This window comes from Scomber scombrus, chromosome 14 (assembly GCF_963691925.1).
Source record: "Scomber scombrus chromosome 14, fScoSco1.1, whole genome shotgun sequence".
NCBI classification, from domain to species: Eukaryota; Metazoa; Chordata; class Actinopteri; order Scombriformes; family Scombridae; genus Scomber; species Scomber scombrus.
Window position 1 is genome coordinate 10233684 of NC_084983.1, and position 12924 is coordinate 10246607.

General features: G+C 37.5%; 1 protein-coding gene across 1 annotated transcript; it reads left to right on the forward strand.

The window, feature by feature from the left end:
- The first annotated feature begins 3071 nt into the window (after positions 1–3071).
- Positions 3072–11345, forward strand: mpzl2b (myelin protein zero-like 2b). Its single transcript, XM_062433755.1, has 4 exons — positions 3072–3265; positions 7526–7695; positions 8809–9019; positions 9389–11345. The coding sequence occupies exons 1-4, from the start codon at positions 3205–3207 to the stop codon at positions 9553–9555; spliced, it is 609 nt and encodes a 202-aa protein (XP_062289739.1). The 5' UTR covers positions 3072–3204; the 3' UTR covers positions 9556–11345.
- Positions 11346–12924: the final 1579 nt, after the last annotated feature.

Sequence of the window (12924 nt, forward strand, 5' to 3'; positions counted from 1 at the left end):
AGTATTTAACACACTAAGAAAAGAAGCATACACCAAGGCAAGGAGAGGCACAGAACCAGCTGAAATCTGTAAGTGGTAGTTGAGTTAGTACATATTGATGTGCTATAACAAGGTTTTTTGGTATCACAGTGAAACATCTCATGATGGGTAAAAGCAAAGAGATTCCCCAAGACCTTTGGAACCTGATTATTGCAAACATTTCAATGGAACTTGTTACTGATGTATTTTAAAATGTTTGAATCTTCCAGTAAGGACTGTGTAGCTCAAGAGCCAAGGACCATTCAGAGAGAGCTCCAGAAAGACCTGGAGGCAGCAGGTATAACTGATACAGAGAAAACAACAGGCAATGCACTCCACCACCGCGGCCACTGTGCACGCTCAACCTGCCAGACTCCATTACTGAGCAATCTTATCACAACACACTCTAAGCTCCTAAACTGTTGAATTTCTTTCCTCACCAAGACTTGTCAACTCTTGATTTTCTATCTGAAGGTCTTCCTCAGGCACAGGATCTCTTCTTCTAGCTTGTGAAGCTACACAGACACTTATTTTTGTTTAACCATTTAATCAATCTTATCAGACTCTTAAAATATCTTACAGTTTAGTGTGAAAGTTTCACAACATCGCAACATCCTTTTGTCAAAGTGGTATCTTTAACATCTTAACATACTGGTACCCATCAAAATAATGAATTATCTTATTTTCTTAGACTATAGTAATCGTTGTATAATAAAGATCGAACCCAATATGAGGCTTTGAGTTTACCAATATTTCTCTCGTCTGCTCCTGACCACTGGACTGGTGGGAGATCTTTCCTGCTTCTCCTCTTTTTTTCTTTGAGAATAGGCCATGTGGCAGCTTAAATGTTTGCAGATATAAGACAGCAGCACTTTATTATTCATATTATTCAACAGTTGCATAAAAGGGTCTAACTCACCCTTTTAAAATAACATCAATAAACAGCAAAAGCAATAATTATAATACAGACAGAAAATCCTCATGGGGATGAACATCACTGATAAGTACTGCCATGTGGAGCCTGGCATCATTGGGATCATCAAAGATCCTCATGTCAGAATGAGGGACATGGCATACAAATACAAACAATATCGACACAATATACAAACAATGCAGAAAATGAAGAGATAGAGAGAGTGGTTGAAAGAAAAGAGAGAGAGAGAGAGTGTGTGTGTGTGTGTGTGTGTGTGTGTGTGTGTGTGTGTGTGTGTGTGTGTGTGTGTGTGTGTGTGTGTGTATGTGTGTGTGTGTGTGTGTGTGTGTGAGAGAGAGAGAGAGAGAGAGAGAGAGAGAGAGAGAGAGAGAGAGAGAGAGATCAATGTTCTTTGACACAGCTGGAACAGATGTGAAACCCAACTGCATCTGCAGCTCCAGGTAACCTGTGTCACTTCAGCCTGTATCAGTGACCTGCAACTTCTAATTGGATAAACTTGTATGATTTGACTAGAACTGCCAAAATGTACCATCGGGTTTACCTGCAAAACAAAATTGCTCCTTCACTTTCTCCTTTTTTTTCTTTGCAGGTCTAAACCCACCTGATTGGTTCAGGTCTTCATTTAATACAATTGGTGCAGGTTTGAGGGGTGTTGTTTGAGTGAATATAAGTAGTAAAAGTATTATAAGATCTATCAGAGACAATACATTGGTATATCATGTTACAAGTCTACATTGCTTTCTGTGCAACAATGACCATGAGCCTGACTGATCAAATATTTCACTTTGAAACACTGGGTCACTTTTACCTCTAAATACATATTCTGTTAGTATCTGAAAATTGGTGTGGTGTCCTTTTTTTCTTGACTTCACTCTGTGCACTGCTCAGTAGCACTTAAGCAGGTTGCATGCTGGCTTATACCTGGATCAATACGTTGTTAGACTGTTTGCTTTCTGGGTCATTTGTATTTGTTAAGATCATATCTAGTTAATCTTTAAACACTCCTTGTTTTCTTTTGCTGGATGTTTTAACCACTTAGTCACAGAAATCAAGGCAGGTAGGGAGAGCTTTAATGATTTAATGATACAACTCCCACAATTGATTCATTTCAAACTCTGAATCAGCCCCCTCCCAACCCCTCTGACTTTGTGATTCAGTCTGCAATTTACACAAGTGCACATATACTGATGGCTGAATGGACTTAACAATGAAGTAGGAGTCATTTTGCATCCAGCAGGTAAACTTTTGCAATGATTAATATTTGTATATTCTTATATTCTTGATTTTTCCTAAATGAGAAGGGGTAGCAACAAAGAATTTTGAGAAATGTTAACATTTCTTTTTTTGTGGAAAAACCAAATCAGACACGAATCTTAAAACATGTTTGGTGAATATTTCAAGTAATTGAATCACTTCAATCAATCAATCAATCAATCAATTCAAAATTCGACAAATTTCAATTTGTGGTAATTGAGGAATAAACCAACACAATTAATTGTATAAGCTTTCGGGCATTAGTATAATGTTATTGCAAAAAGTCAGGGACTCATTTTATTTATTTATTCATTTTAACTTGTCATAGTTATAGTTTTAGGAGATTTCAGATTATCTTCATAGGCACTCAGAGGAAAATGAGTGAGCGCTTTAGGACACTTTGGGGACACTGCTAAATAACTCAATTTACTAGTCTGACCTAAAAACGAAGGACTATTTTTTATAGTGGTTTACCCCAGAACAACATCTGTCTATTGGCCTACTTCATGATGATAATAAGCTGCTGACATGACCACACTATACACATTTTTTCGCTGACAGCCCCCAAACATGCTGTCTGTTGACTTGAGGTCGGAATTAATCATTCCTCTTTTTGTGAGACTGTGGTCACAAGATGGCACCAGTCAGCAGAACATGTAATCTACAAGTCAGGAATTTAATTTGACTAAGCAATTACACAAACTTTATTTGCGCATGTTTGTTAGTCTAAACGTTTAAGCTTTCTGTTCGAATTAAAGCTGATCCTCTGAATCAGCTGAGGTGTCGCTGCAGGTTAGGGATAGTTTAGGGAGTTAACAGGTTTCACAAGAATTCAGGTTTAACCCCGCCCACCAGGTGTGTTCAGAGGTGACTCGTTTTCTCAACTCAAGCGTAGATTCACCAAGAGCCTCTTTTACTCCGATAAAAACGTCGGTGACGTACGTGACTCCCTCTATTACACTTACATGAAGGGACTTTAACAGGGGAATTAATTATAAATGTCTTATTTTATGTATCGGATATGGCCTCTTCTTCTCCTGGGAGGACTGCTGGTGCCAGGTGAGTTTGAGCAACTTCCGTACGAGACCGAAGATTTTGCTGTAGGCTGACTTTCCTAACGCTAAAACAATGTGACAATTCTCTTAATACCGTGTAAGTGTGATTTTTGTTCAAGAAGTTTATTATTCACGGCTCCCCGCAGGGTTTAGAAGCATATGCTAGAGAGTCTGTAGGTAGGGAGCTTGTTTAGCTTAATTTGACCTATAGGCGGAGTTTTAAAAAGAAGACTGCTCCTACCAATGAAAGCTACTGTTAAAAGCCTACAGAGTAGCCTACGGCGCCATATACTGTACATATACACATACATTTATACATTCATGTGTCACAGGTGCTCACTGTATGGTGGTGTTTGAGGCCATAGGTAGACTCACTGTGTCGTATGGGCCATGTATAGCCTACTACACCCTTATCAATACCATTCATTTGATTTAGAATATGATCTAACATTGTGTTGCCAGTGAATATAATTGAATACTTAGAATGTATTATTGACATTTGACAAGCAAGAAACAATAAGTAATAGTAAACACATTTCTTCTCTTAAACTACAGTAATATATAGTGTATGGTGATCACTGTCACTTGGTGACTGTGATCCATGATTTTGTGGCTAAAAAGTCAGACCATGCAGGCTCAAACCCAAACTATCCTCAATTAAATATGTTTCTGTACTCTTTACTCTCTCATTGGCAAGTGTTTACTTAAATGTAGACGATAGATGATGATGTAAATCGAGGGCAAAATATTTTAATAACTTAATCTTGGTGTAAAAAGAGGAAGAATACTAGCCAAATTGCACTTTTGAATTCAGGCAGGTGATACAGTTAATCACAGGTATAAAAGTGATCTACATTATAGATTGAACACCCGTTAGCAGCTCTTATCACCATCAGCAACTTAATTTTGAAGGTAAATATGAGGCAACACAATGTATTTCTGCTAAATTAATCCTAAACACTACAAAACTATGCTGTGCCACAAGAGAAAAGATAGTTCAGGAAGACATAACACGATCTTTATGTTGTTGTGATATGTGGTACCAGATTTTGTTTTGCTCAATCATCCTGCAGCTGTTGCATACAGAGGAGCTGTTTGGACAGGCAGGCTTGATAACACTTGGCATGGTGGCCAGAGGTGTGGTGGAATGCCTGATGTTATAGTTGAATAGTGGAAAACTAGAATTGGGCTTCACTGTGCTTTCCCTTTGATGGAATTTACATATGAATCTATGGTTTTAGATGATATTTATTTTTAATATTACAATTTCACCCGCTTTGCTATCAAATAAGGTTGTAGGCAGTCAGTTGTTGAATATCTACAATCATGGTGTTCTTGAAGATATCTGAATGTACAGTTACATTTAAGATTACATGTGTGATAAATCATCTTATGACTCCATAATTAGCTGATAACATGAGGCAGAGTTGGCAAGTCAACTCATGATTCACTGTGTTTCCAGACTCTTTCCTGTCTGAGAGACTGTGGAAGAACTGAAACTAAATGTTGGCATCTATTTGAAGTGTGGCATGCCAGTTTTTTATTTGCAGATTAATAAAAGTATTCACCTGAAGAGACTTGCAGGAGGTTGGAAAGCATTTCATTGACTGAGTTTTAATTGAGCAGTCAAAAAGGGAACAATTAATACAAAAATTGGCAAACAAACAAATTCATTCATCGGTTTAAATAGACCAGATTTCAGCATCGATGTCTAAGGAAGATGAAATGTATTTTTTAATTCCATTTTCAGTTTTGACTCTGCTCACCCATCTCACTCTTTTATCAGTTCGGTCTTTATAAAATTGTTGTGAAATGAGCTCGTGGGCATTTTATTGGGTTAATTCAGAAAAATAATAAAAACGTGAAAATGAATCATCACTTGAAAAAAGCTTACATTGTGTTTAATACTCCTAGTTCTGCTAAGGTAACTTGTTTGATTTTGCCTTAGGTATCAAGTGTTCTTGTACTTGCTAAAGGAAGAGCTGCACTCACCCCTAAAATAATCAGAAACACCACACCTCTGTTATTTCACTGTATGGTTTGCAAACAAATGTTTCATGATGCTGTTATGAATGTCATGTTAATGCAGCATTTGTTCAGCATTATTTTCTCAATTCATCGATTAGTTGTTTGGTCTATGAATTGTCAGAAAATAGTGACTAATGTTGATCACTGTTTCCCAAAGCCCAAGTTGACATCCTCAAATGTTTTCTGTGGCCCGACCAACAGTCAGCAACTCAGATATTCAGTTTATTATCATAGAAACTAGATAATATTCACATCTTAGAAGCTGGAATCAGAGAATTTGAACTGAAGAATGACACCAAATGATTAATCAATTAATCGTTGCAACTGTAGGTATAACTTTCTTAAGTTTAGTCTGAGTGAAATCTCCAGCATCAATGAGCGCAGCATCAGGCTTACTGGTCTGTGTTTTTTTATTTGCCTCACCTAGGGCTGAGCAATATATTGATATTATATCAGAATTGTGATATGAAACTAGATATCGTAGATTTTGATATGGCATAATTGTTGTCTTTTCCTGGTTTTAAAGGCTGCATTACAGTACAGTGAAGTCAAGTCTGAACTAACCAGACTGTTGTAGCTCTTATATTATTTAACTTTACCCACTTAGTCATTATATCCACATTACTGATGATCATTTTTCAAAAGTCTTATTGTGAAAGCACCAATACCTACAACATTGTTGCAATATTGACATATCGTCCAGCCTTACAACTGGCCAGGTAGCAGTTGTCAGGAGGAGAATTTGTTGTATTGACCATGTCACTATCTTGATGAGTGACTTGTAGTAATATGTTATCATTGTCCAATATTATTCACAAAAAAGTACAACTAATATTGTAAAATTAATTAAAAGACTTTCATTTGCATAAATATAGTGGGGCTAACAGAGAGGCGATTGAATATGTCTGCTCCTCCTAGAATTAAATAATTAAACAATTGATAATATTGGAGCTTAACAGGGGTCAGGAATGACACAAAGAAACTCACTTTAAATGGACAATTATGTTGACACTAAAGAATTTAACTTTTTAACTGGTAAATCATTTGGTAAATAATATAAGTGATGGAAACATTCAAATAGATACATTTGTATAAATAAATGTACTGTACAGTCTACAGTTCAAATGTACAAAGTGTCATTTTTATCTAAAAACTGAAGTAGAAACTTTAAATCCACCACAATGTTCTCATTGGCTGATACCTCAACTTGCTGAGGTGCCTATGAGGTTTATTTTATATTAAATTGATCATTGTTTCCTATATTTGTTGTCCAAATAAATGTCATTATGTTATAATGACGCTATCATTTAATCTCTTTAGTAATGGGTTATTATTTTTTATTTGGAAAGTTTTTTTTTAATCCCTCTGAATAATTTTATGACAGTTTAATTTTGCTCTTCAGTCATAAATTTGATTTAATGCCTCTCTGTCCAGGATTACAGGACATTCTTTGCTCTTCTTCTCTCTGGTTTATTAGAAGGAATGTTTTAATCCTCAGGATGAGTCTGCAGGACTGCCCTTCACTGTGATCCAGATTTAGCTTAAATATTTAACTATATGAGACCCCCTGAAGGAGACGAATAGTGCACTTCACTTAGTATACTTGAACATGGAAGAGTTCATTTTCAGGTCACTAATGAGATGATGAACAGATCCTTCTTCACAATATCCAAACGTGCTCTTTTTAGATAATACGTTTAATATTCACCTCCTGGAAATGCACTTTCCGCCTGACCCTCTGCACTCATACACACATGCAATCATTAACCTGCAGTAGGTGTAGCACAAACAAGCACTCTTGTGTACTGTGCTGAAGTGAAGTAATAGAGAAAAGTAGAAAATCAGGTGTAACAAACTCACATAGTGGCTGCAGAATAGATTGTGGGCAGCTGTTGGCACAAAAAACACAGAGTTACAATTTATAGCTACAAACACTGGACACCAGATATTTGAGGCATGTTTCATTTTATTCTCAATGCTTTCTTTGTTAAATAAGCTGTGACAACTAAGTTTAATCTCCAGAATGACAAAGAAAAAGTTACAATCAAAGAAAACCTTTTTTATAATGTGAGTTGTTGTTTTTTCTGGAAATTAACAAAGTAAACTTTAAGCCTTTCAGAACAGTTTTTTGCAAACAGCTCTGCTCTTGTTCAGAGGGTTTAATGAATTACAGAAGAATTAAATAAGAAACTTGGATACCTTGGCAGTTTGAAATATTTTATATTTTTTATTCCAGGGGTGCGACATGTCAGTGCAATTGATATTTACACTCCAGCTGAGGTGGAAGCGCTCAACGGGACAGATGTGAGACTCAAGTGCACCTTCAGCTCCACTCATCCAGTGTCGCCCAAGACCCTCACAGTGTCCTGGAACTTCCGGGGACTGAATTCAAGAACTGATGAGTCGGTGAGTAGAAACTGTGTTTTTGAGGAAATGCTTTGAATGTGTTTTTGTTATTTTATTATTTGTGTTTTAATGTTTTTTTTATTAATAAAAACTAGCCATTTTTTTTTATATTGCCTTAACCCTCCTCTTGTGTTCAGGTCAAATTTGACCCATTTTTAATTTTAGATGTGTAAAGCATGTTGTTTTTCTCATTAAAACAAGGCTTCAGTGCCACAATGGCCTATTTAATACAATAAAACCATTTCTGTTCAGTTTTCTTACTTTGTTGTGTTATGGCTGAAGTTTGACCCAGTAGTAATTATGGGTTGTTCATGCAGAGAAATACATAGTAAATGTAGTCAAAACATCACGAATAGCAAATAATACAACAAAACAAAAATAATAGTAATAAAATCCTATATTAATAGTATAATAATATTGAAATTGTGTTTCATGCCAGGAAAGGCTATTGACCCCCCCCCCCCCCCCCCCCCCCCCCCAAAAAAAAAACCAAACAAACACACACACACACACACACACACACACACACACACACACACACACACACACACACACACACACACACAGTGAACTAGGTCAGTTTTCGGGACAGTACATACATTACTTGCCTGGAAACTTCCCCTTAGTTTAACCACTAACCACTTTTTCCGAATTAGAGAGGCAATTGAACACGCTGTCCCCAATTAATTGGTCTTTAGTCTGAACTTTGTTTCTAAAAGTAGACACACACACACACACACACACACACACACACACACACACACAGACAGACACACACACACACACACACGTGTGCACAAAGACACATCACCTGTTCTCCAGCTGTATAGCAATATATAGGCTTAGGCTTTCTCGTGCTTTATTTCTCACTTATCACTTCACACCTGGCACAGCATGCACACACACCATGCCAGAGATGACACCTATTGTGTACTCATTTTAATGTAAAAGAAAATGCTGTTATTTTGTGAATTAGACGATCTTTTTCAAAAGAAGAGTCATCACCTTATCTTCTGAATAAAACCCTGATACCTGATGCTAATGTGTTCGAAGTTTTACACTCACCACAATTTTGCTGGATTGTGTGTGTGTGTGCGTGTGTGTGTCTGTCAGGTGTTTTACTACCATGAAGTACAATACCCTCCCGAGTCAGGGCCTTTTAAAGGTCATGCGGTGTGGTCGGGAGATATTATGAGAAAGGACGTCTCCATCACCCTTCAGCAGGTGCAGCCAACCTTTAATGGCACCTACGTCTGCCAAGTGCGCAACCGACCAGATGTGCACGGCAGTAATGGAGAGATCACCCTCAAAGTTGTCAACAAAGGTTAGACTGGCAGCACTGCATACTTCAGGATATGTTTATATTACAGTGTATTTTTGTGTCTTAGTCATTATGTGTATTGTGTGTTTTAAGGTCCTTGTTGAAAATTTCTGTTACTCAGGCCTCTCCACAGGGAGGTCAGAGCAGAGGTCAGGCTCATCCCTCGAGCAGCTGGGTGTTCAGTGTCTTGCTCATGACCACTTTAGCATGTGAAATACATGCAACATAATGTATAAGGACAGTGTGTTAAACCACTGGAACACTTGGCTGTATTTATATATTCTAATGTTATCTCTGTTTTGTTCTCTGCTGCTGCTTTCCCAACAGACAGCTTTCAGCCTCTGTTATCATATGTTTTTGGTTGTTTTCTAGTGTCCTACTCTGAGATCGGCATCCTGGCAATGGCAGTGGGAGGCGCCTGTGGTGTAATCCTGTTAATCCTCATCATCGTTTTGGTGGTGAGGTACTGCAAGAAGAGGCACATGGAAGACGATATTGAAATGCACTCGCGGGAGTGGACGGACCCGACTGTGTGGTGAGGGCCAGGGAGCTGGAGCTCCTCTCCTCTCCTCTTCTTGGGACTGCTGTGGCTGTTTGGGTAGAGACAAATGAAAGCAGGGGAGAAAGGTGTCTTTTCTTCCATGTTTGCTCCTCCAATGTGATTCCCTCCTATATTATTATAGTTTATTTGCTTCAGTATTAGATACAACGTGCCACCCTTCCCAGTTGTTGTAATGCTACATTGTTATATGTTCATCTTTATGTTTTATATGTTTTTACTGAAAGTTGCCCATGATTAGTGCTGAGTCGGAGATGTAAATATGGATTAATTTGCTGTTCTTGAAACTTGGTTATAAACCTCAATTCACAGCAGCAGCTGACCGCACCAATCAAAGCTCTTTTTATCACAATAACCCTGGAATAGTTTGTTATTACCACTTTAAAAAGACACTAGTTATTTAATCAGTAAGTTTTATAGAATTATGCTTTGATAAATAATCACTTGAAACATGGTTAATTATATCCCTGACAATCACTTCAAAAACAATGCTGCTGCAGTGAATTGAGTCACATCCTCTTATTTTAAACCCAGAGAACCATGAACTGGTTTTGGTGAAGAAATGCTCACGCTCATTTAATGTTGTGGTCATTTTTATCCACGGAAAGGAAGCAGTGCATCAGTTCTCTGGGGTGCTCTGGTTGGGTTCGTTTCAAGCTGAGCATTCTGGGTATTGTATTCTTTCTCTGTAAATCTTGCAATGGACATTTTCACAAGGTAAACCAGTGTAAGCCACTCTTTTGTTTATTTGCTACATTTATCCATGAATAGCCCATCTCACTGTTTACGTGTGTGTGTGTGTGTCGATGCGTGCGTGTGACTGATTTTGTTTTGGGGGCCTGCGTCAGTAAACCTGAAGAGGCAGTTCACCTGAAACTTGTGACAAAGGAGAAAGAAGTTGATAGTTCAGACGATGAGGAGTCTGAACCCAGCAGCGGAGATGATGAAGAGGAAGAAGGCAAAGAAGATGGCGATGATGATGATGATGATGATGACGAGGACGATGGTGGTGATGATGATGATGATTGATATCAGACAGATTCCATTGATTAGAATTCTTTTGCAATTCATTTAAATGGGTGAATTGTCCATGTAACTTATTGTACAGATTTCAGTGCAGTGGCTGCTGAAATGCAGCATTGCAGTTAAAGTTAATTTCAGCATGTTTTCTAGATGTGGTTTGATGGATTTGTGTCTCATTTGTTGCACGTGATGGATGCAGCTTTGCTCTTCCATTCTAATTTGACTGGATTTCCATACAGCAACGACTAGAAATGAATTGCCTCAGATCAATGTCATGAATATTCATGAGTTTTCATGTTAAATAAATGGGCTATAGATTTTTAAGAAGTGGAGCCAGTTTTACTTAGGCTGATTACTTACAACAACCACACACTAATGCACTCAGTGTTTGTGTTGTCTATGCTGCCGTCAGATCAAACAATTGTTCAGCTCACTTTGTAAAAGTATCAGCTGAGAGTAGACAAATTAAAAGTAACAGTAAGAAACAGCTTTTAACTGTGTCACAGCTCAGCGTTACAGGGTTTTTGGATGCTGCCTGAAAAGATTATTGCTTCCAGATTTTCCAGCATCAGATTTACAAATGATAAACCAAGTAAGGGTGTTTACTACAGTACATGGGCAACATTGCACAAGTGATTTTGTACTTTGATTTTGTATATAGTGTTAAATAAGCAGAGCCCTACACTTGTTGAATGTCATATACATATGAATTTATCAATTTTGGAATAAAGACCTTTTTGAAATAAAGTGTTGTGTGTTTTTTTAGTTAAAAAAAAAAAAGTTTAGTGTCAGGAAACTGAGAAGCTCTCCAGGTGAACAGATCGGATGGAGGTGTGGGAAATACCAATCGTAAGCCACTCCTGTGTGTGTCACACATAACAATGAGCAAACAAGCTTTCAGTTCCTGAACTAGCTGAGAAAAGCTTACAGATTTTTTGTACACCTTCATTTTCTGAATGATAGATGAGCAGCCTCAGGGTTTTAAATTTTGCCCCCTGAACATATATGGAAATAAACAGTATCACTGGAAAATCAGCCACTGAAGCACAACTGAACATAAAACAAAAGAAAATGTACTATATGACACATCACCCCCTGGTGGTATCATAAGCAATTTTTTTTCCCACTGAGTTAACACAATCTTCAGTACATATATGCTTTCATAATTATCTAGAGAATAGATAAACAAAACTGTAGTGTGCTGTTAACATGGAGCAGTTGTTGAGTCACGGTGCAGATGAACTCAAACCTAGGACATGTGTGAGCCTGTCTGGGACTATATAAGGTATTCATAAACCACCAGCCTCTCCATACTGACTGTTTTGCTAAATGTTCAGTCTACATTTGACCTTTTATGGAACAAAAACATGTCCAATCAGGTTCTGTCTTTGAATGGGCTATTGACAAATACATTTTCAAGGCACATGGCATGAGATTATTATGTTTTCAAGGAAAGGAACAGCAAGAGAAAGAATTTAATGACAGGTAAGAAATGCATCACTTTGGGCTACAGACAGTTATAAACTTGTTCAGAAATGGCCCACACATGTTAATAAACACAACTGAACCACAAAAAACTAGCCTGGGATAACCTGGCTGTGTGTGTGTGTGTGTGTGTGGGTGTGAGCACTGAAATTAGCCACGATCTCTCATAAAGAAAAGTCTATTAATAAGTTATTTCTGCAGAGATGGACGTTTACTGAGTAGTACATTAGCTGAGGCACTGTACCTAAGTACAGTTTTGAAGCTCATAAAATGCAAATAATGGTTAAAGATTACACCAGTGTTTCCTGACCTTTTTGGCTTGTGACCCCTTACAAAACGCAGTGTATAGTTAGACCCCCTCTTCATGTCTCTAATGTCACCTAATGTCTGTGATGTCTATGAGTTGTTAGTGGCTCTATTAAAGTCTACAAAACTAGCTTCACTTTGACCTACAGTAACTTATCCAGGTCTAAGTAGGTAGGCCTATGCTACTTATGCACTAATGCATCAGTATATAATATTGTTATATATAATATAGTATCAGTCAGAGGGACAGTTTTTCTGCTTTTTTATACTTTAAATACATTTTGATGAACATACCTCTGTACGTTTACTTAAGCAAGTACGTTTTATGTTTAACTGGTTATTTCACTTAAATTAAATAATCTTAATAATTCTTCTACCCCTGGGTTTCTGGTTTTAATATGCGTGAACAAACTCATATTGCTTTAAGTCACTGTTCAATGTATAGTAGAAGCTGTAAAAATTGTATGTCCATCCGTCTTTGCTTTGGAGCAGCCGACATTTTGCTGCAGTAAGAGCACATGACACCCATGTGCTT

Bases quoted from the DNA above. Each gene is read 5' to 3' on its own strand.
- mpzl2b (XM_062433755.1), top strand. From the start codon at position 3,205: ATGTCTTATTTTATGTATCGGATATGGCCTCTTCTTCTCCTGGGAGGA. The intron at 3,266-7,525 runs GTGAGTTTGAGC...TTTTTATTCCAG, and splicing joins GGGAGGACTGCTGGTGCCAG to GGGTGCGACATGTCAGTGCA. The intron at 9,020-9,388 runs GTTAGACTGGCA...GTTGTTTTCTAG, and splicing joins CCTCAAAGTTGTCAACAAAG to TGTCCTACTCTGAGATCGGC.